The 25,298-nt window shown below is 34.7% G+C and overlaps 1 protein-coding gene across 1 annotated transcript in view; it reads left to right on the top strand.

Annotated features, from left to right (window-relative positions):
* COL11A1 (collagen type XI alpha 1 chain) overlaps positions 1-25,298 on the top strand; it is a 222,646-nt gene that overhangs the window by 131,992 nt on the left and 65,356 nt on the right. Inside the window, exons 37-41 of the mRNA XM_019956964.2 lie at positions 4,137-4,190; positions 9,567-9,620; positions 12,280-12,387; positions 12,789-12,878; positions 13,141-13,194. Of these exons, the coding sequence (XP_019812523.1) occupies positions 4,137-4,190; positions 9,567-9,620; positions 12,280-12,387; positions 12,789-12,878; positions 13,141-13,194 (360 nt within the window). The remainder of the gene's footprint in view (positions 1-4,136; positions 4,191-9,566; positions 9,621-12,279; positions 12,388-12,788; positions 12,879-13,140; positions 13,195-25,298) is intronic.

Genomic DNA, 25,298 nt, shown 5'->3' on the forward strand with positions numbered 1-25,298 from the left:
TAGTTTACCAAATATAGTTCAATAACAATCTTGCATAAAAGAACACTACTAAATTAAGATGTTTAAAACCTAAATAAATGTTACAAATGAGTACATTCTACTTTTAAACATGTTGACAATCATTTATAAATAAATAAAATGTTCTCCAGTACTTTTATTGAGTTTGAATAACTCCCTCGTTCCTTGATTACTTTCAAATGTGACTTTAGCTCACATATTTGAAAATGGGTTATTTATGGTAAAATACTGATTTAAGTGTTAAATATTATTTTTATCACTAAGAATCTTGATATTACTGCACACATATAAAAAGGCTATTATCTATATTATAATGTTATAAAAGGATTAACACAAATACCTATTATTAAACAAAGGATAATTAGATACTACCTGCATGTAATGTTGTTTACTATTTCAGTTTTGTTCCAAATGTAATATTAAATGATGAAAAGTTGCATATATAGAGAAATGAAAATACTGTTGCAAAATTGTGCACATAAGATCCATTCATAAGTATTTTTAAGGCATGCTCATAGATTATTGTTTAGCAACATAAAATCCAGTGATATGTATAACTTCAACATTATCATGCCATTTATATTTGAACAAACTGGTAAGAAGTGTCTCTCATGTAGTATAATTTTATTGTCACAGAGTGCCATTTTTCCTCAGATTTTTTTCAGTCCATTCTCTCATGTATCTTTCAAGTTTTGAGTCATTGATCATGCATGCATTTTGTCTCTTAAGTATTAGAAGTGTAATAAATGCCTACACTTGAGAAGCATGCAGTCTGGTAGAGAGACATGATACTGCTAAGGAACATTGCTTTCACTGCTAAACAAAATGATTTTTATACTCTATTTCTCTGACAAATGAAACATTCAAGTGTGAAATAAAGTACCTATCATTCGTTCTAGTATGCAGTTTTATAACATATAGGAAAGAACTGTCTTCATTTCTTTGATATTTAGAAGGAAGGATTCAGGTAGAAGGATTGAACCAAGCTCCTCTTCCTTCAAATTAACTGATTCGTTTTCATTATAATTAGGAAATGTATATATATTATATGTGTATGTATAAATAAATGAAATATATATATTATATATATATATACTCACACAATATGTATATATGGGATACTTGGAATATTCATGTTTAGAGTCTATTTATCTCAAGCCAATGTCAGCATATAGTTACCCCATTTAAGAAAAAGTTAACTCTGGTGATTAATAAGATTTATAACATGATTACTATAAGATACCTTCTATTTATAGAGAAATCAAGACAGTGCTAATGAGAAGTGAAAAAATTCTTAACATTTATTTCTAAGTATCTTTACACAGATTACTTTGCTATATACATACAACCCCCACTTAGATAAATTTGTTGTCACTGACATTCTCCAATGACATCAAATGTCCATCTATTTTGATCAATAATATTATTATTTTTAAATTAACGCCATGAAATTATTTGGCCACTATATTTATTTTATTGGGTAGTAGTTTGGAGTCAATAAAACTATTTAGGATTTATCACTTAATATTAGGAATGCATACTTAAGAAAAATGATGATATGAATTTTTTATATAGTCTATTAAACACTGCTCCCATAGAATATCTAGGAAAGCCATTAAAAATCATGTTACATTCATCTCAGATTATGTTATTTAGATCTAAGTTTATTTTAAAGCATTGTAATATTTTGCAATAAAAGTATTATCTATACTTTTCACACCAGCAAATATAATGAGATATTTAACTTTTATATTTACAAATGTTAAACAAATGTAAATAGCTTATGTGTGTTTGCATCCTCAGTCATGTCCAACTCTTTGTGACCCTATGGACTGTAGCCTGCGAGGCTCCTGTGTCCATGGGATTCTCCAGGAGAGAATACTGGAGTGGCTCTTCTGGATCTAGGGATTGAACTCCTGTCCCCTGTGTCTCCTGCCTTGCATGTGGATTCTTTACTGCTGAGTCACCCGGGAAGCCCTATAAATAGCTTATACTGATTGCAAAACTCATCATTTGAGATGCAGTTTAGCACGGTGGAACAAAGTGTCTGATTCATGTTTATTATCCTTTAGCAGTCACCCTGTAATTTTATTTAAAAGTTTTACTACTAACCCCAATTGATGGCACATCTATTCCCATATGTATCAAAATAGTAGGATTTGTTTTTATTTACTATTTTGAAATACTGAACCTAAACAAGATCCAGTAACAATTACTTATGTTTCACCTCCAAACTGAGAACTGTATCTCATATTATGATTACCTAGTGCCCAACACATAAGTATGTAATATATGTTTTTGAAAGAAAGAATGGGTCTGTGATGCCCAAGAATATCTGGGGGACTTGGTTAAAAACATTCCAGTTTTGGTCTTTGGGGAAGATGGCAATAGAATCACTGAGATGGTCCTGGAAAATACGAACAAATCACTGAGCAAGCAATGGTCTTGCGAAATATCAGAGAGGCTTTAATTAGAGCTGGTAATTTAAATAGTGTGTCAATAAAGAGGAGATCAGGGAGAGAGCTGGTATTAGTCACCATCAGGAAGCCTTTCCCCAAGATGTTACAACCAACTTAGAAAAAGTCTTATTCCAGTGGAAGAAAGCTGTCTGTGAAAATGATATTATTTGGAAATACTTTTTTTCAAACTTGATATACAAAGAATTGATACTTGAAAATAAGTTTATGTAAATAGTGTATTTTTAATACCTGAGTAGGATTATTCAAATAATTAAACTGTGAGAGGTATGCTTGTTATCGTTAAACATGTTGTCATTGAAGTGATCATTTCCTTCATTTACCCAGACCTTCTCACCTAAGAATATCTCTGCCTGTGCCTATTATACATATTTTGAAATTTGAACTTGATGCTTAATGGTCTCTGTGTAGGATGAGTCATCCACAATGCATTCTAAAGAAGCCATCTATATCTACTAAGTATCTAAACAACCCTCTCAGGGTTTTTACCTTAAATTCTTAGTTGATGAGCCTCATTTATTTTTTCAGTCATGACAAAGACAGCATCATTTACCTAAAGTGATAGCACAGTGGACGTGCTCTCCAGTGTTTAAGAGACATTATGCTTCCAAGAGGGTATTTAAGAAAAGCTACAGGGAAAAACTGGGCCTGGTAACTGCTAAAATTGAGTGGTGCCCCTTGTTTTCTTTACCTGAAGCAACTGAGAAGTAAAATGCTGTTGTTTGTAAGAGTTTTTCTTTCTTTCATATTCTGGTCAGTTAGAAGCTCAGACCACCACTAGAGGACACCATCTGTCTCTATTATTCAAGTCTTGATGCACAGGAAATTGAATTAAAAGTATTCACCAAATAACAACAAAAATAAGGGAAAATATTCATTTGTCAAGTACTGAAGGACTATTATTTTTGCAAAAATAAAATACAAATATGTGGATATGCTCTTTAAAAATATAGTTGCTAATGAAATAATTTAAATGTAAAATACTCAGATTACAGTTTTATAATATTGTGTTGGTCTGAGTTATAGCTATCTGGTGGTTTATTCACTCAGTCATATCCAACTTTTTGAAACCCCATGGACTCTAGCCTACCAGGCTCCTCTCTCCATAGGATTTCTCAGCAAGAATACTGGAAAGGGTAATAATTTCTTTCTCTAGTGGATCTTCCTGACCCAGGGATCAAACTTAGTCTCCTGCACTGCAGGCAGACTTTACTGTCTGAACCACTAGAGAAGCTCATAGAATTATACTAAAGAGATATATACGCATACTACCTGCTCGTGCTCAGTCCTTCAATCGTGTCTGACATTTGTGACCCTGTGGACTCTAGCCTGCCAGGTTGCTCTGTCCATGGGATTCTCTAGGCGAGAATATTGGAGTGGGTTGCCATGCCCTCCTCCATGGTATCTTCTCAGTTTAGGAACTGAACCCACTTATCCTGCATCTTCTGCATCACAGGTGTATTCCTTACCACTGAGACTCTGGGGAAGCCCCTTTACATGTACTACCATATATAAAATCAATAGAACATCAAAATAGCATATCTAATGAAGATATAAGAAAATTGTCTAACATTATATTTAGATTCTAAAATGATTCAAGAAATACTTGTGACATTTGATGTTGAATATTTGTGATTTCAGGGACCACCTGGAAAAGATGGCCTGCCAGGACATCCTGGGCAACGTGGAGAGACTGTAAGTGATCCCACTCTTCTGATTAACATTTTCTATCTCTAGCATCTCATCATTTCACAGAAAGATACTTTATTATTAACAAGTCAAATATCAGGTTAAGGACAATACCAAAATTAAATCCATTTAATCTTTTTAAAATATATATAAAATACATACTGCTGCTGCTGCTGCTAAGTCGTTTCAGTCGTGTCTGACTCTGTGCGACCCCATGGATGGCAGCCCACCAGGCTCCTCCATCCGTGGGATTCTCCAGGCAAGAGTCCTGGAGTGGGGTTTCATTGCCTTCTCCTAAAATCCATACAGAGACCCATTTTGTGGCTAAATACCTAAATGAATATGATTATTTGGGGACATGCATATTACTTGATTTTCCTTATTTTCAATAAGAGCATTTTGGGTATTTGCTGATGGAAAAGATGTCATTATCATTTGGATCCCTCCATAAGGTTGTCATCCTTGATCCTTTCACTGAAGTCTTTGCTTACAGATACATTTACAAGTCTTTCACCCTTCTAGTCTCTGAAGGAGACACATTACAATAAACCATTCAGATAATAGGTTCTTGTGTCCAAAATTAAGGGATGAAATATTTACTGAAGTTGGAACCATAAATCTGTAATTTGCCTAGAACTGTGTCAAATAAACCCTTTCCTATCAGGTAAGAAAATGGAAAAAAATGTAGCTTAAATTATGAGGAATATAACATTAAACAGATTGTCTGAACAACTTATGTAAGAGTGATTGGGGCAGAGGAAAAACTGGCATCTCAACTATGGCTTAAGAATCCTGATGGTTTTGTTTATTTATTCTGCCACCGTTACAAAACCTTGTATCTGGCTCTTTTGAGTGAGTGAAGTCGCTCAGTCGTGTCCGACTCTTTGCGACCCCATGGACTGTAGCCCCCCAGGCTCCCCTGTCCATGGGATTCTCCAGACAAGAATACTGGAGTGGGTTGCCATTTCCTTCTCCAATCTGGCTCTTTAAGTGGGATGATAATCTAATCAGAAATCATCACGGAGGATTAGTATCTTTCCTTGATTTCAATTCTTGGCTCTTAACATTGATTAATTTTATCCAGATTTATTAAACCACAAGACAGACTGCCTTTGACTATGTGTCTCAAAATTATCCTAGGGTATTCTGTCAGCATCAGTACATATTAGGAGTTCAATTGAAGTACAGAATAACAGATCTGAAAACACAATGCTTTTCTGCATAGGAAAAACAATCTGGAAGCAGCAGCCAATTCTTGTTTTGCTCACCAAATGACAATTCTTCCTGTAACGACTTCTTGGTTTTAGTTAGATTTAGTAAACCTCAAAGTTTTGGATTACACAGCAAAATCAAGAATGATTTAGTGAGGCCAAAGAGTATAATTGTTTGGGGGTCCTCTTGGGAATGACATTTGCATGGTGAACAAGAAATAAGCTCTCTAAAGGATAATACACACTCAAATTTGCAAATGCATTCTCATTCAAATATTGCAGTCATTTCTAAGTCATGGTGTAGCTTCTTGGGAATAACTTTAGAATATTTCAAAAATGTATTTTGAGGAAGGGGTACCTAGAGAATTATTATTATAAAATCCTTTTGTCTTCAGTTTAATCAAGAGCTTCTGCTTCTATAGAGAGCAACAATATTATTGTTGTTCAGTCGCTCAGTCATGTCTGACTCTTTGTGACCCCATGGACTGCAGCACACCAGGCTTCCCTGCCCTTCACCATCTCCCAGAGCTTGCTCACTCATCTCCACTGAGTTGGTGATGTTAATGTCTAAAGTTAAACAAAGTGGAAAACTAACATGTTAACTAATGATTCTAAGATAGGTATTCTCACCTCGTAGTTTCTTATAAATAAAGGCTAGCATTATTTCTGGAAAATTATATTTCTGTTTTCAAATTCACTTAAAGAACAACAATGAGTCATGTTTATACTCAGGAACCTTTCTTGCTCACCTTGTTCTGTATTGATTTTGATTCATAAGATTGTCTTGTACAAGGGTCAGAATCTAGGGCAGCTATATTTTGATATATATGTGTTTCCTTATTTTAAAGAAGTTATTTTGTTATATTTGAGACTTGTCCTCATTCAGAAATCCTTAAACTGAAAGTTCATTCTGATATCTTACAATTTAAAGCTTTTTAGGAGTAATTAGAGTCCAAAATCACTGAAGATGGTGACTGCAGCCATGAAATTAAAAGATGCTTACTTTTTGGAAGGAAAGTTGTGACCAACCTAGACAGCATATTAGAAAGCAGAGATATTACTTTGCCAACAAAGGTCCGTCTAGTCAAGGCTATGTTTTTTTCAGTAGTCGTGTATGGATGAGAGAGTTGGACTATAAAAAAAGCTGAGAGCCGAAGAATTGATGCTTTGGAACTGTGGTGTTGGAGATGACTCTTGACAATCTCTTGGACTGCAAGGAGATCCAACCAGTCCATCCTAAGGGACATCAGTCCTGAGTGTTCATTGGAAGGACTGATGTTGAAACGGAAACTCCAGTATTTTGGCCACCTGATGTGAAGAGCTGACTCATTTGAAAAGACCCTGATGTTGGGAAAGATTGAAGGCAGGAGGAGAAGGGGACGACAGAGGATGAGATGGTTGGATGGCATCACCGACTCAATGGACATGAGTTTGGGTAAACTCCAGGAGTTGGTGATGGACAGGGAGGCCTGGTGTGCTGTAGTCCATGGGGTCACAAAGAGTCAGACATGATTGAGAGACTGAACTGAGAGACCGTTTTATTATACTGAAACAACCCACATTTTTCTTAGAAATGCAGTGCCAAATTGTGTGTTAATCATACAGGTGATCAGAATAGAAGTTATGTTTTTAATAGCCATTTATCAAATTCATTTCTGTTCTTAAGAATTTTGAAAAACATAATTTAACATACTAAAATAAATGGCTAGTCTTAGTACATGGCAATATTAAATAATCACACTTCATTTTGATCTATAAAAGCTTTTTTTGTATGTATTTTATATGTAAGATCTTTACTGTCAAATTTACTAGATACTTGCAAAATTCTGAATATTTTGAATGAGCTGGCATATGGTCAGAGCTGTTTTCCAGCTCCTTACAAATCTGTCTGTCACTCAGATGAGCTAGCACACTCTTAGGGTGTATGAGTACAAGTCTGGGTAACACATTTTTTCACAGAATTTCCTCAGTGAAAGCATGAGAGGGCATTGAAAATGTCAAGTAGGCACTTACTGAGAGGGTTTTAAGACTCAGCAGAGACTAGAGGGTGAGAAATAGTTTGTTGCAGAGGAGTTGATCAGAATCACAGATATTAATAGGATTTGTTTTCATGGAAATTATTGAGACCAGATATCTAAGGAGTAGATAGGATGTGGGATTAAATGATGTAAACAAATGGTAAAAATAACTGCTAAGAGCTGTTAGCTCTCAGTGGAAAAGTAAAACATAAAGTAATATGTATATAATATAACTATATATATGTGCTTACCTATGTGGGTACTAATTTCCAAACCATTAAGTTCCCGAGAAGTTAAAATTAAGCAATAAAGCTATTATTTTGTTTATAAAATGCTAAATAAATTATATAATGCATTTCCCTTGAATTTATTAATTTTGCTATTGTGATTGATAAGTAAAGTGGAAACCTGAGGGTTTTAAGAATTAATGTGTTTTAAAACTAGGATAAATTTGTTTTTTTTCTTTCCCTGGAACATCAATTAAATAATTACAAATAGAAATTTTTTTCTTTTACTGCTTTTAAGTTTCATTTTTATAAATAATGTAATAATAATCATCAGGAAGGTCATGATACAAGTGTGGAGCCAGTTTCTGTCCCTTGCTTTCTAACTTTCTTATTTCCAATCTCATGTTATAAAAGTGAATAAAACTTTTGCAAATATTATTTGCTTTAATTCAGTTCTTTGGCACATTTTTCTCTCAGCATTTTGAATCTTTCTCCAGCTGTTAAGTGTAAATTAACTCACATGAGAAGGAAATTTGCTATTCATAATACAGTCATGCAGAAAATAACCCAGGAGTCTAGAGAAATAGAGGTACCAGAATATATGCCAAAGGCCTTATTTAGTGAGTACATGAGCTCACATGTACTGGATTTTATTCTAATGACTACAATATATGTAAGATACATTTGTAAGTATATTCTTTTGGGTTTTAAGAAAGAAAACTGATAAAATATTGAAATGGTGACAAATCATGTAAAATATTCTTTTTTTTTAATTTAATTTAATCTTTTAAACTTTACAATATTGTATTGGTTCTGCCATACATCGAAATGAATCCGCCACAGGTATACATGTGTTCTCCATCCTGAACCCTCCTCCCTCCTCCCTCCCCGTACCATCCCTCTGGGTCATCCCAGTGCACCAGCCCCAAGCATCCAGTATCATGCATCGAACCTGGACTGGCGACTCGTTTCATATATGATATTATACATATTTCAATGCCATTCTCCCAAATCATCCCACCCTCGCCCTCTCCCACAGAGTCCAAAAGATTGTTCTATACATCTGTGTCTCTTTTGCTGTCTCGTATACAGGGTTATTGTTACCATCTTTCTAAATTCCATATATATGCGTTAGTATACTGTATTGGTGTTTTTCTTTCTGGCTTACTTCACTCTGTATAATAGGCTCCAGTTTCATCCACCTCATTAGAACTGATTCAAATGTATTCTTTTTAATGGCTGAGTAATACTCCATTGTATATATGTACCACAGCTTTTTTATCCATTCCTCTGCTGATGGACATCTAGGTTGCTTCCATGTCCTGGCTATTATAATCTTTTTATAAATTTATTTTTATATCTTATTTTACGAGATTGTTGGAATGGAGGAAAGAGAAATGCATTGATATCACAGACTGTAGATTTATCTCTGCATGAAGAACCAGTGGACTGTTACAAATAGTGTCTAAGTCATCACTTATTTCATCCATAAATGTTTCTAGATTAAAATTTCTGTGTTGTCTGACACAGGGAAAGAGGGCTAAGAGCACAGTTTTGCTCCAGCTTCATCACATTTTTTAATTTTCTTTTTTAAGCTTATTGAAGATAATCATAGAACTACAGTGTAAAATAGTGAAGACAATAACTTTTAAATGTAAAGAGAACTGTAATGTAATAATTTATAGGCATTTAGAAACAAGTGCTTGTGTGCACGCTTAGTCACTCAGTTGTGTCCAACTTTTTGCAACCCTATCAACTGTAGGATATTTGCAACAGGCTCCTCTGTCCATGGGATTTATGAGGCAAGACATTTTTAGCCAAAAGATGGCTTCCTTTTAGAGTGAATTAGTCGACTATCTCAGAGAATTATAATGTATGTTTTGTGCCCTGGATGGCTTTTATAGTTTTGTTGTTTTTTCTCCTTAGGGATTTCAAGGCAAGACCGGCCCTCCTGGGCCAGGGGGTGTTGTTGGACCACAGGTACGTTCCACTACTTCTTTCCTAACAAGATTTATTTCTCTGTTTATATTTTAACTTTTGCTAAGTTGTATGAAATTTATTTTATTTTGAGAATTTTAGTATTAATATATTTTTATATTTTAAATGGTATTTAAATCTATGCAATTTGCCTACATCAAATGAACTTCAGAAAACCATTAGTTAGCTAAAGCAAGTTTTCAGTTGCCTGAATGAATAAAAGAGAAAAATAAAATAAATAATGAAAATAAGTCAGAAAGTTCACAATGAAGGTGGCACAAAAGCCTAATCATGACATCATTTGCTAAAAACATAAAGATCCTTTTAAAATAGATTGACCATTGTCTTTTTTCAGAGATATCAGATTCTGAAATGACTTCAGTTTTCTGAGTATAAATTAAATGTATGTGTATAATATATTGGAAATATAAATCTAACATAATTCTTCTAAAATGTTAAAATTTGTATTATATTACATCTTTCTTAAAATTTCTGTTTTCTTAACAATGATTTCCATCAGTGGTAAAATATAAGTGTGTAATCTTTGACTGTATACTGATAGAAGTAATGGCAAAGACAAGTAGCTCTTTCAAGAGAGGAGGCAGAGAGAATATCAAAATTTAAGGTAGTACCCTGAGTTATAGTATTAAATACTTGTAGACAATAATTTGTGATGATAGAAAACAATGTTTTTATTCTGGCATAACATATTGAATGGACAAGACACAGTTAGTGTACTCAGCTGGAATTTTACCCCTGCTACTAACAAATTATAGCAAAAGAGCCAGAGCAGTAAAGTGTCTTAATTACTTAATTGCTTTAAAGAGTCTTTTCTCAGCCTACAATTAGTTCTTAATACTTTGATAACTCAAACACATACACACACACACACACAACACAGAAACAAAATATGTATCTTCTTTCTAGGAATATGTGTGAGAGAAGCAAAAATGAAGAATTCTTGGATTGGCTTATCCTTTTAATTTCAGAGGTCAATCTTGAACCAAAGAAATTTCTTTTTGCTACTTTATCAAGGAAAAAACAGTGTGCATGATACTCTTTTTGCATACTTCTATGTGTGTATATGTTGAGCCTTTCTTTTAATTAATTGCCTAACAATTTAAAAAAAAACCTCTAAAATACTTTTGTTTTTCTTTATTCCAAACAACTTCAAAACGATTTTCTGTGATAATTTAACTAAAAGAATGATTCCTATTATGTCACTTATGAACAGAAGTAGAATTAGGGCCCCAGCTAGAATGTAAACAACTTGGGGTTTAACTGAAATTTTCAGATCCTCGCATTTTTGAAAGTTTATCTCTGCCTAATGCAAACATCTGGTTTCTGAAAACCGTGTCCTTTCTTGTCCTCTTACTGTAAGGCATAAAAATAGCAGATGTGTATGATCATGCATCTTCATTGGATTATTTTTCTTCATTGGTCCTTTAAATAAGAAAATTCAATAGCCTATTTCAGATTTAATCATATTTTCATGTTAGGACATAGGAAGTGATTTAATAGGAGCAATATTGATTGCAATACTTGATATCCACTCCTTTTTTTTGTACATTCATGTAAATCACTCCTCATTTTCGTCTTGGTGATAGCCATTACATTGAAATTCTGATTGATGTTTAAGGAAAACTTCCTTTGCGGAGAAATGCTTGCACAATAATGATAAATTGGGGGCTTTCAGCAATACATAATTAAAAGAATTTAAATCTAGATAGGTATACCCAAATTTGGGGTAGATGTGTTGTTTTTTTTTCCTAATCCAAGACCAAAAGGTAAGAATCTGTTGCAGTTTTAGAAAAATAAGAGAGAATGATAGCCTATAAGCAATTTAAATAACACACTGGACTGTTTAACAACATTAGCATCTGGAAAATTTCCCTTTATATATCCTTAACTTTATTCTAAGCAGAGATAGAGAGTGACTGGTGACCATTCTCTGTTTACACTTGCAAGGTCATTAAAGTCTAGCACCACAGAATGACACGACTCAGGGGACACATAAATGACCTGACATTTTTCACTTTGGCATTTGCAGCAGTTTAAGGCAGTGGGCTATTTGTTATAGTCTTTGGCCTGAAGGAATTGCCAACTGAAATCCATGGTTTTCAGGGTCTCCCTGACACATTCTCTAGACTATCAAATCAATGTAGATTTACAATTGGAAGGTCTCCAATCATGGAAATTCTAAGGAGAACCACTTTGGTTGTTTCGGTTCCAGGGAACTTGAGCTTATTATCAAGCAGTGATTCACTGACTAGCTACCAGTGTGGTATTAATAATGCCTCTTTTACTTTTAAATTTATTTGACATCTTATATAAAAAGAGGGAAGGAGATGAAATTATAATGATAAAATGGTTTTTAACAATATTTAGACTGGCTTCACTCTGAAAAAATCTGGTATTAAACAAAGAAAACAGCTCTTTAAATTTATCTATATATTCCCTTTACACACTCAGATTTTAATCAAGATTATACATAATCTTTCAGACTTCTGTTTTACTTTCAATGCTTTATATGCAATTTTGTAGGACACCATGAAAATAATTGAAAATGATATACCTTTGTGAAAGGGAGTAATATTTGTTATCTTTGCCAAAAAAAAAAAAAAAAAAAACCAATCTGATGAAGTTCGTTTATCTGCTTTAGGGACCAACTGGTGAGACTGGTCCAATAGGTGAACGTGGACATCCTGGCCCTCCTGGCCCTCCTGGGGAGCAAGGTCTTCCTGGTGCTGCAGGAAAAGAAGGTGCAAAGGTACATACACCATGCAGTTGGAATTTTCTTGGCTGAAATCACCCATTTACTTTTTACTATAGCTTCTCATTACTTGTCTATAGATTCTCTAAATATTGGTATAGTATTTAAATGAATGTCAGAAAGATATCTTAGTAAAATATTCAGTTTATTGTACTTCAAGTCATGACCGAACAAAAATATGAGAACATTTAGCTTCATTGACCATAAAACCACCCATTCATGCACACTCAGCTGTAGATAGTGGTTAGTTCGTTTTAATGTATGTGACATTCCACACACTACTCTCATCATTAAATGGTATTCAAACTTTACTCACACTAGGTTAGAGGTAATTACAGTTTTGTTTTTGGGAGCATGTAAGTTTACTTCCTATGATGGATGTATGTTATATTCCTTAGGGTGACCCAGGTCCTCAAGGTGTCTCAGGGAAAGATGGACCAGCAGGACTACGTGGTTTCCCAGGTGAAAGAGGGCTTCCTGGAGCTCAGGTATAATTAACATATTAATGAAACATGTAAATAAGATTGCTTTTTAGAAGCATTCTTTTGGTCTCAACTAAATAAAGATTCATGAGTAATTAAAGGGAAATACGTGAACATATGCACTGGTTGTGGTAAAACATAGAGCAATAGATTAATGTATTTGTGTCTGGAATCACTTCCTGACATTCTCATTATTTCAGTCATACATCACCTCTTATTTATATTCAATTCATATCAATTCATTTTCTTTGCTTTTCACTTTTCCCAGGGTGCCCCTGGATTGAAAGGAGGAGAAGGTCCCCAGGGCCCACCAGGTCCAGTTGTAAGTATGATTATAAAATAGCCATGCAATCCATAGTTGCAAATTACAGCACTTCTTTGATTACTCTCATGCTGTGATCCCACAGTGTGTGGAAGAGAAAATAAACATATGTCAATCAAATCAGTCAATGCCTGGTCTGTACTAATTGCATGCTCTCATGAGTGCAGAAACAGAAGTGCTTAGATGATGAAAATATTTATTTTACCACTGCTGTCAGGAGGTGAAAGGAGCTATCTTGCCTCTTGAAATACCTGAGAAAATATATCATAATTTGTCTGATTCTGAGTATTTGAATTTTATTAATGTTTATTTTTTAAAAAAAACATAAATATGAAAGGCATGTATCCACTTTATTTGTTATCTAGATTGCTTTAGTCATTGGCAAATTCGTAAATATTGGATTTTTATTTTCTTGGGATATGTATCAATCTCCCAGAAAGCATTAAATACAGCCTTTATTTTTTTCCATAAGTTTACCTTCATTCTTATCTGTGAAGTTACCAACAATAGCCAAGCTATCATTTTTAGTGGTTTCTTCTCATTCTCCATTTTATTTCACCAATCTAAAAGGCTGAAAGTTGCCTAAACTCTCAGCTCCACCTCCAAAATATTTTTTTAATTTGTCCCCCTTTCTTCGTTTCCACTACCATCACCTTTGTTCAGACTCTTTCCTTTCTCACCTTGCTTAATAGTGTCTTAACCTACCTCCTGACTCCATTTTTAGTCTCTTTAGTTGGCTTTGCCCACTGATTCTAGAATTATAGGTTAATGTCAGTTGCTTAGTCATGTTCGACTCTTTGCCACCCCATGTACCATACATAACCCACCAGGCTCCTCTATGCATGGAATACTCTAGGCAAGAGCCTACAGGCTCCTTTGTCCATGGAATTCTCCAGCCAAGAATACTGAAGTGGGTACCCATTCCCTTCTTCAGGGGATCTTCCCAACCCAAGGATTGAACCCGGACTTCCTGCATTGAAAGCAGGTTCTTTACTGTCTGAGCCACCAGGGAATACAGAGTGCCATTTTTCTGCTTATACATATCTCATGGTCCCACACTGTTTTTGGAAACCAAACCCCTCATTATGACCAAGAGGTTTGTTCAAAATTTGATCGCTGTCACTATCATCTATTTTATTTTCCTGAAAGCCTACATTCTAATTCTTCCCTATTTAATGCATTGAACTTCTTGTTTATCATACTAATACAATTTTTACACTTTGCTGAGAATATACTTTTCTTCTTCCAAGAAACCCCATTTTTCCTATCTCTATTTGAAAAAAAATCCTACTCATCTATAGAGATCAAGTTTAAACATTAAATCTCCATAAGGTCATCTTTGGACGGTTTGCCTCCATTTCATATATTAGTGAAATCTCTTCACCCTTTGTTCTCTTTGTTATGATTTATATTTTAGAAATTGCATTGGAATATGTTTGGTTATCTCTTTCATTAAGACTGTAAGTTCCTTGAATTAATTTGGTTCCATTCACAGCACAGTATGGTCAATATAATCATTCCATATCTCCCTATTTAAATTTATCATACATCCTGATATTGGAGTTAAGTGTGTACAACATAAATAATACTAAGAAAATAACAATATAATCTTTGGCAGATTGATTAACATTATATTTAATCTGAGATCATACAAATGTCATAGGACAATGATTATGGTGGTATGGATATCTGATAAAGATTTTTTAAAAAGAAAAATAATATTTGATATTCATAAAAATATAAAACATTTTAAGATATCCTTATCAGTTAGTGGTGGTAGCACTAGTGGGAAAAATAGTTGAATAAGACAGAAGTGCTTCAATTTGAGCATAGATGTTTATATGCATGGCTCAGTTGTGTCTGACTCTTTGTGACCCTGTGAACTGTAGTCCACTGAGCTCCTCTGTACATGATATTATCCCAGCAAGAATACTGGAATGTGTTGCCATTTTCTCCTCCACAGTATCTTCCAGATGCAGGGATCAAACCCACATTTCAGTGACTCCTGCATTGGCAGGTGGATTCTTTATCACTAAGCCAACTGAAAGCCACTTTGAGCATAGGTAGAGCCTTCAAAATTTTCAGTGCAATGCAATCTATTTACCCAGAACTTTAGATTCTAAAGTGAATTTTATTTTGTAATATGGATTCATTTTTTTTTTAGATCAATGGTAATGCATCTGTGAAACCTGAATCATGAGTACAGCATTTAAGTTGTTTTAAGTTATTTTTAGGACTCAAGCAAACAATGTTATCCCAGTTCTTTGGACAGTTGAAATTAATATATTTATGAGGTACATAATATGACCAGGAGATAGAGATATAATTTAACAGGATATAAACTGATTATCTGGTTACATCTGAAAGAACATAGTAAAAATGATTTTTAAAAGATCTAATATTTATTCATTTAACATCAAGAACTGTTTATTTGGCGATTTCTACATACTTCCTAGTGTACAATTAAGCTGCACAGAATATACACCTTTAAGAGACTTAAAACTAAATAAAACTATAAATCAGCCAGTGATTAAATGCCTAATGATATACAAACAACACATATTAATTATTCAAGGGCAGGGGAAGAGAAATCAGTAGAGTGTCAGGCAGGAAGTGGTCCTTGAATTTGACTTCACAGAGTATAGAAGATTACAAAACTATGTAAGATCAAGAGAATGATATCAGGAAAGGAATAAGGTGTTTAGGGAACATCTGGTCTTACCAAAGTGGGCATCTTAGACAAGGACTGAACCGTGATGAATTATTTCTAGGATGCAGCTACATACTTTCATAATCTAATGCAAAAATATATGTCATATGATTACTGAAGCTCTAAAATGCCAAACCGAAATAATCTGAAGATCTGGAGTTTTTCAAGTAAGTGGATTATGAAAACTACAATAAAGTGTTTTGCAGTAAAACAATTTAATAAAGTTTTAGGGGAAAAGTTGTCATTAGTGTATAATATATATAACAAAGAGGAGAGAGACTTGTTGAGCATAAAATTTCAGTGATCAATGTCATGATAAAAGAGTGAACCAATATAAGGCAGTAGGAAGTCAGTGGCCCAGGATGAAAGTGAAAGTGAAAGTGAAGTCACTCAGTCCTGTCCGACTCTTTGTGACTCCGTGGACTGTAGGCCACCAGGCTCCTGCGTCCATGGGATTTCCCAGACAACAATACTGGAGTGGGTTGCCATTTCCTTCTCCAGGGGATCTTCCCGACCCAGGGATCGAACCTAGGTCTCCAGCATTGCAGGCAGACGCTTTAGTAGGATTTATTCCTAAGACTGAATATGGGTAGTGAGGAAGATGAAAACAGAATGATGACTTCAAGCTTGTGTCCTTGTGGGAGTGACACTTTAGTGGTGACTTGGTTAATTTCATCTGGTCAGGAACAACAACAAACACTAAACTCTCACATAAAAGCTCAAAGCCTCTTAGTAGTAACAAAAGATTTTAAAACACTTTTATACTTTGCTGATAGAAATGCTCTACAAATGCTGATTGTGAGTTTATTTATTTGGAATTAAAATCTATTCTTACAATAAAATAACATATCCAAGTCTATAGGCATCAACAAATTAAAATTCTTCTTCAAAGTTGGAAAAGGAACCACTAAAAGGAAAGACATCATCCACACTGATTATGCTTTATGCTATTGTAATTTCTATAAAATGTTGTAAAAAGATCCATGATGAGGTTCCTACTCCATGAAATAAAAGTGAAGTGAAGGGACTTTCCTGGTGGCTCACATGGTAAAGAATCTGCTTGGCAATGCAGGAGATGTGGGTTCAGTCCCTCAGTTGGGAAGATCCTCTAGAGAAGGAAATGGCTACCTACTCGGGTACTCTACTTCTGCTGCTGCTACTGCTAAGTCGCTTCAGTCTTGTCCGACTCTGTGCGACCCCGTAGAGGGCAGTCCACCAGGCTCCCCCGTCCCCGGGATACTCCAGGCAAGAACACTGGAGTGGGTTGCCATTTCCTTCTCCAATGCATGAAAGTGGAAAGTGAAAATGAAGTCGCTCAGTTGTGTCCGACTCCTAGCGACCCTATGGACTGCAGTCTACCAGGCTGCTCTGTCCATGGGATTTGCCAGGCAAGAATCCTGGAGTGGGTTGCCATTGCTTTCTCCATTCTACTCCTACTCCATAGCAAATGCTAAACAAGCCTTAGTTTATTCCATTTAAATCAAGTACATGCATGTGAGGTTTGATTTTGAATTTTTTTATTTCAAATTACCAAGATTTAGACCAAAAATTTTTGATTCTCTAGATGAAAACTATAATTTATTCAGAAAATTTTTTCATGGTAATTCTTATTTTTTTTAGAAGATTTATGATATCATCTTGCTTAGTTCAGTCACTCAGTCATGTCTGACTCTTTGCCACCCCATGGACTGCAGCATGCCAGGCTTCCCTGTCCATCACCAACTCCCAGAGCTTACTCAAACTCATGTCCATTGAGTTAGTGATACTGACATCTCATCCTCTGTTATCCCATTCACCTACTGCCTTCAATCTTTCCCAGCATCAGGGTCTTTTCCAATAAGTTAGTTCTTCGCAACAGGTGGCCAAAGTATTGGAGTTTCAGCTTCAGCATCAATCCTTCCAATGAATATTCAGGACTGATTTCCTTTAGAATGGACTGGTTGGATCTCCTGGCAGTCCAAGGGACTCCCAAGAGTCTTCTCCAACACCACAGTTCCAAAGCATCAATTCTTCGGCTCTCAGCTTTCTTTCTAGTTCAACTTTCACATTCTTACATGACTACTGGAAACACCAGAGCTTTGACTAGATGGACCTTTGTTGGCAAAGTAAGGTCTCTGCTTTTTAATATGCTGTCTAGATTGGTCATAGCTTTTCTTCCAAGGAGCCAGTGTTTTTAATTTCATGGCTGCAGTCACCATCTACAGTAATTTTGGAACCCCCAAAAATAAAGTCTCCCACTGCTTCCATTGTTTCCCCATCTATTTGCCATGAACTGATGGGACTGAATGCCATGATCTTTGTTTTCCGAATGTTGAGTTTTAAGCCAACTTTTTCACTTTCCTCTTTCACCTTCATCAAGACGCTCTTTAGTTCTTCACTTTCTGCCATAAGGTGGTGTCATCTGCATATCTGAGGTTATTGATATATCTCCCAGCAACCTTGATTTCAGCTTATGCTTCATCCAGCCTGGTATTTCGCATGATATACTCTGCATATAAGCTAAACAATCAGGGTGACAGTATACAGCCTTGACATACTCCTTTCCCAATTTGGAACCAGTCTGTTGTTCCATGTCCAGTTCTAACTAGACAAGACCTATTACACTGACTTCATAAACCATCCATGGATCGTAATCTACATTTAGGAAAAGCATAGTCTTTAAACTAGGTCTCTAGTATGAATTTTTAGATTACTAATATTGATAGTCCTACTTTTTGCCAATAAAAAGTTACTTGCTTGTTTATTTTTCTTACCTACATTTCTTTTTTTTTTTACTTTTTAAATTTATATTATCTTTTAGTTATGTCTTCCTTGTAAGCTGCTGTAAATCTTTTCCTGTGAAAAACTGTAATTAAATAATGAATATGCCATTCAATCTATTAAGCTGAAGTTTTACAGATTCATTAAATGGACATTTCCTGCATAGAGCTTATGGTTTACTGAAGAAGATGGGTGTGAAATAGATAAAACAACATAGTAAATAATGACTAATCTATTAAAAGAACAAAGAAAAGAAAGTAAAAACAATGATTTTTCCCTAAAGGAATTATGTTAGAGTTCAAAATACAAATAAAAATCAGTTTTGTCTATGAAAAGCAAGTTTGTTTATGAGTTTGACTTAGTCTTGAAGTGTTCAATAGTATTTTAGTCCTCTTAGCAAAAAATTGGTATTTCATCATCAAAGTTCTCTGAAGTTCTAGCTACTAGGAGTGTATGCATATTGAGAAGCAGGTTTTAGTGCTCCCGCTCAAGATGAACAAAATTATCCCAATGGGATACTGTTCCTTTGGGCTTCTAAAGTCTGGCCTAAACCAAATGCTCTCTGTATGCATGATGATATACACAATAGCTGGTAATAGATGCCCGTCAAAGGAGGGCATGTTTTCTCCTCTCAAGGGGTTTACTGACTAAATGGATGTCTTGATGCACACAGAAGGCAGGAAGAAGCAAGAGGCTGAACAGCAAGAGAGGAAGGCAGCACAGCATTTTTCTCATATGTTAAACACAGACTGAGTAAACATTTTATATTTATGTTAACATACAGTATATACAAATTGATTATGCAAACAAGCTCTCAGATTGCATTTACCACTGATATATTTCATAAAATAAATTAAGGAAAATGTATTCCCTAAATAATCTCTCCCTCATATTTTTCTTTCTCTGATAATAAAAATCCCCTCAAGGACTTTCCTGGCGGTCCAGTGAATAAGACTCTCATCTGCCAATGCTGGGGGCACAAGTTTGATCCCTGGTCAGGGAACTAAGATTCCATGTGCCACGTGGCATGGCCAAAAGATGAAAATAATAATAATTTTTTTTAAAAAAACCCTCATTGCAAACATTTATTTCTCTAAAAATGAGGAGAATTTAAAAAATATATAATAGTGTGCTATTAAAAGCCCTTTATCCTTACAACAACATTTCTCACTCTCACCCCTACCTCTTAGAAAAGTGGGAATTAATATGGAGAATGTGTGTGAGAGGGGCCAGATACATAGCTGCTAGAAAGTAAATATCCAAGATTTCACAACTGTGCAATGTATCAGTCTTTGTCTCTTTTCTGTGACTTCTATTTCATAACTGTCTTCTGACGATTGTCTCTTTTTCTCTCTATGTGCTATTATTTCTTCCTGTTATTGTCCCTTCTTATCATAATTCCTATTCTAATTTTTCCCCACCTCCTATTCCAGAGAATCTTCTTCTTTACTGGCATTTTACTTATTCCTCAAACAAGGAGCTAGACAAGTTTTTAGAAGGATTTCGCTTACTAACTGGGTCACATGTTATTCTTTTGAAAGATGAAGTACACTTTCTATATTGGGATCCACTTAGACCATAGGTGGCATGCAATCAGGATTAATCAGGTAGAGAGGTGGTTGTGGGGTCAGTGACTAAAGACTGAGACATTGTAAGACTTTCACTTAGTCATTCAGTACTTATGTTTTAAATTCTAGTAATGCTTGATATTTTATCTGAATTTTCAGCTTCAGTCAGTTAAGTTCAGTCTATCAGTCATGTCCGACTCTTTGCTACCCCATGGACTGCAGCACACCAGGCTTCCCTGTCCATCACCAACTCCCGGAGTTTACTCAAACTCATGTTCATTGAGTTGGTGATGGCATCCGACCATCTCATCCTCTGTCGTCCCCTTCTTCTGCCTTCAATCTTGCCCAGCATCAGGGTCTTATACAATGAGTCAGTTCTTTGCATCAGGTGGCCAAAGAGTTTCAGCTTCAGCATCAGTCCTTCCAATGAATATTCAGGACTGATTTCCTTTAGGATAGACTGGTTGGATCTCCTTGCAGCCCAAGGGACTCTCAAGAGCTTCTCCAACACCACAGTTCAAAAGCATCAATTTTCAGCTTATCTGATCTCAAATTCATGTAATCTGGAGAGTGAGAATTACCTCAAACTAGTTTTGCCATGAAGATTAACTTGGCTTTAAAAAGAGAGTGCTAGACTTTTTCCTTTCTTTGTTTCATACTTGTGTAACTAGCTCTGTTCCTAAGAACTTGTATTTGCGTTTTTTTTTTTTTTCTTCTCTCTAGTGGGCTGCCTTTTAACTGAAAGCAGATGAGATGATTTCTCTGATTACCTTTTTTTTTTACAAATGCTCCTCAGAATATGAAACACCTAGTGAACATAACAGAAAATATTTGTCTGGTGTTCTCTTGTGTGTGAAGAGTTAGAAAAATAATCACTATTCTCACTGCTCCAAGGAAATAAGCTGATGCTGTTGACTTTATTACCATTGCAAAGTTTAGGGAAAAGGACTTCAGAAGACGATAAAGCTAACACAAACTTAAAGAAAGGTCACTGATTAGAAAAATGTAAATTCCTCTGGCTTTAAAAAATAGGCAAATGTCCAGTCTTCAGTTAGTGCTTGCTATTTAGTATTAAAATAACAGGATATACTTAATGATATTATGGCCATCATAATTTTGGTAATTCCTTACACACCTTTGCTGTTGTGTAAGACACTTCAGTTGTGTCTGGCTCTGTGACCCTGTGGAGCCTGCCAGCTCCTCTGTCCATGGGATATTCCAGGCAGAAATAGTGGAGTGGGTTGCCATTTCCTTCTCCAGGGGATCTTCCCCACCCAGAGATGGAACCCGAGTCTCTTAAGTGTCCTGCATTGGCCCAGGGGTTGGTTACTACTAGTGCCATCTGGGAAGCTTTTAATTTATCTTGTGTCCATTGCAATTTGAATTGAGGAAATATTTTTATAGCTTGTAGCCTCTTTTTCCCTCTAGTTAAGCAGTTTTGATGGGACAGTGTCACTGCTATATTGTTGAGTACATAAACAAAAAGTTAAATTAGGATTAAAAATACTATTTTGTGGGAAAAGTTCTGCTCTTAACGGTGTGGTCTTAGATATATTGCATATCAATTTTTATCTTAATTTTCTCTTTTATAAAATTTTACTTCTACAATCATTTGAGATTGCATATCTACTTTTGGATTAAAGCTGTTCATGTACACTACTCCAACATCTGTTGCATTCAAGGTTTCAGACAGACTTTAGATGTATCATTACATTAATACCAGAAAAAAAAAAGAGGACAATTTATTGTTGTTTCCATTTTATTGGGAGAAAATTGAGCCAAATAGAAGTTAATCAGTTTGTTCAAGCTGGGAAAACTAGTGGTTTCAGTGCTGAAAAGGAAAAGATCACATACACAGTGACACCGTTACTTAGGGCTTGCTATGTGCCAGTCAGAACTTGAAGGACTTTAGATCCATATAAAAAACAAGCAAAACTGTTACCTTTGGGAGACTATCATTATCCATTTAAACTATGCTTAAACTCAAAGTATTCTTCTTAGATGTAATTGTTCATTTATCTGACAAATATAAAGCCCTCTGTTCTTCACTATAGCCAGTTATAGAGCAATACAATAAATTCTGTAGCTATAAATGTCTACACTTTATGGAAAAATTGCATTTACATGGTGAGTTTCTTAAGGGCTGATACTTGCCATAATACATTTTGTATTCTGTCTGAGTCACAAGAGAGTAGAGTCTCTCTATATTTTTGTTAAATGTGTAAATGGTTCTCTTTTTGATAGTGGGTTTAAATTTTCATTTTTAATGAACTTTCATAAGTGATTCAACTGGGATTAAAGGATTCATAAAACTTATTCTTTTAAAAACTGACCTGGGACTATTTAAATAAGATCCATAAGTTTGTAATAGCATGTGTTTAATCAGTAGGTATCATCAGAGATTTTCACTTTTCCATTTATAGATATGTAATATAAAATCATTGCAGAATATGCTGTTATCAAAAATATCTGGACATAGTATGTTTGAAATAACTAATAGGAAAGAAATTGCAATTGTACCTTAGGGCAAAAATATTCATTGGAAATGTCTCTTCTTGTTTTAATCCACTGTTTCATAGTTAATGAGCTGTGACAAGATTATAAGCACTTTTTTTTAACTTCAAGGAAGCAAAGTGTTTTTATTGTTAATCTTAATGCAGGTTTCACAAGCAAGATGGCAATCTGAAATTTAATATTAGGAATGCTTCAGGGAGTAATTAAAATAGTTAAGTTTGCAATAAAGATAGTATATTATATCTACCAACTATACATATTATCAATGATTCAAATTAGCATTATTTCTCTGCTTGATATATGTGAAAATATTTATTTGATTATTTTTGGATATTAAATATACTTCACTATAAAATTAACAAGCATTCTTTTCTTAAATAAAAGCTGTGAGTTATTTTCATGTGTCAATTATAGTGTCTTGTTAAGATAATACATATTTCTCAATTATATACCACATCCTCTGTGGAAAGTATATATTCAATTGATATTCATCTGCAAATTTGGTAAATTTCTACTGACTACACATGAGTTTATTTAGGAATTAAATTTTTTAACATATCCATAATTTATAAAAGACTAGTGCATATATCTAATTGTATCATTATGTTCTTAAGTATATTATTATTTGTAGTTATGTAATACATACAGTTATTATTTTAAGCTTCGGAAATATTCATGATGAAATCAAATCATGAGTATTTACAGGACAAAATTCAGCTACAAATGCTATATTAATGCCTTCAGAAAATAATAGTAGAAAACCTAGGGTACAATGGTAACTGTGTAAGGAATATTTAGAATTATGTCTCATGATTTAAATTCTCAGAATAATACAACTTTGGACAGAGGAGGTTGTCATCCTGAGCATAAAGAGTGGTTGGAATTTTAACAGTACAGGGAAAGACCAAGGACTGTCCAAGGTAGAAGATAAATGGGACCAAACAATCAGATGTATAAATGGGCGCATCGTTTTAGAGGGATAATGAGAGATTTAGTATTTTCACATAGAAACAATTTTGACAAAGAAACAATTTTCACATAACAATCTATAATGTAAAATAAAACAAAATTTCTTAGTGTGATTATATTAATATTTTTCTGAGAAAATAAAGGATAAATATGTTCTCAAAAAATGCATGAACTCAAACTATTTTGACTTCTGTATATTTGTTGTTGTTCAGTTGCTAAGTCTTGTCTCTTTTTGACCCCAAGGATTGCAGCATGCCAGGCTTCCCTGTACCTCACTCTCTTCTGGAGTTTGCTCAAATTCATGTCCATTGTGTCAGTGATACTATCTAACCATCTCATCCTCTACCACCCTCTTCTCCTTTTGCCTTCAATCTTTCTCAATATGAGGGTCTTCTCCAGTGAGTCAGCTCTTCACATCAGGTGGCCAAAGTTTTGGAACTTCAGCTTCAGCATCGGTCTTTCCAGTGAATATTCAGGGCCGGTTTCCTTTAGGATTGATTGGTTTGATCTCCTTGCAGTCCAAGGGACTCTCAAGAGTCTTCCCACCCCCACAGTTTGAAGCCATCAGTTCTTCAGCACTCAGCCTTCTTTATGGTCCAACTCTCACACTCGTTCTTGACTACTGGAAAAACCATAGCTTTGGCTATGGACTTTTTCATCAAAGTGATGTCTTTGCTTTTTAATATGCTGTCTAGGTTTGTCATAGCTTTCCTTCCAAGCAGCAAGCATCTTTTAATTTCATGACTGCAGTTACTGCCCGTAGTTACTTTGGAGCCCAACAAAATAAAATCTGTCATTGCTTTCATTTTGTCCCCTTCGATTTGCCATGAAGTGATGGAACCGGACACCATGATCTTAGTTTTTTGAATGTTGACTTTTAAGCCAGCTTTTTCACTCTCCTCTTTCACTGATTTCACATATTTCTACATATAAGAAAGGGAAAATCAGAGCTGGAAGGTAATGAAAAAGTCCTATTTTGTCACATGTGTTAAATAGTTCTCAAAACTAAAAATAATTCTTCATTGTAAAAATTAAAATAAAATAATAAATAATAGTGACAAAGGGCAAAAATTCTATTGAGTTTTATATAGCACAGTTCAAATGAACTGTATAACTATTTGGACAAAGGCAATAAGCATTGCCATTAATTCTTTCTCATTTTAGAAAGTATTCAACCAACATGAACTTATTCTGGTACAAGTGGCTTTAATTGGCCTCTATTTCTTATACTTATTAAAATTTAGCATAATATGTGTAAATTATAGTGGTACAAGCAAGTAGGAATTTTTTCTTCACCACTGTGAAGTACTCTGTATTGCAGGAAGAAACTGAAACAGGGCACATGAGTGAGACCCTGAGCCTTACGGCCTTTACCTGAGAAATAAACAAGTTGCACAGGAGTTAAATTATATTGCACATGTAAAGTACTTAATACAATAAGTGTGTAGTAGGGTCATTAGTTGGAAAATAATAAATTCTCTTAAAATACACATCTGCTTTCTAGTGAATCTCTTCTTTTATCATTTTGGTCTCATAGCTGTCAATCTTAACACAGTTTAAAGTGATGTCTTCCTCAGGTAGTC

Source organism: Bos indicus, chromosome 3, assembly GCF_029378745.1.
Source record: "Bos indicus isolate NIAB-ARS_2022 breed Sahiwal x Tharparkar chromosome 3, NIAB-ARS_B.indTharparkar_mat_pri_1.0, whole genome shotgun sequence".
In the NCBI taxonomy this organism is placed as follows: Eukaryota; Metazoa; Chordata; class Mammalia; order Artiodactyla; family Bovidae; genus Bos; species Bos indicus.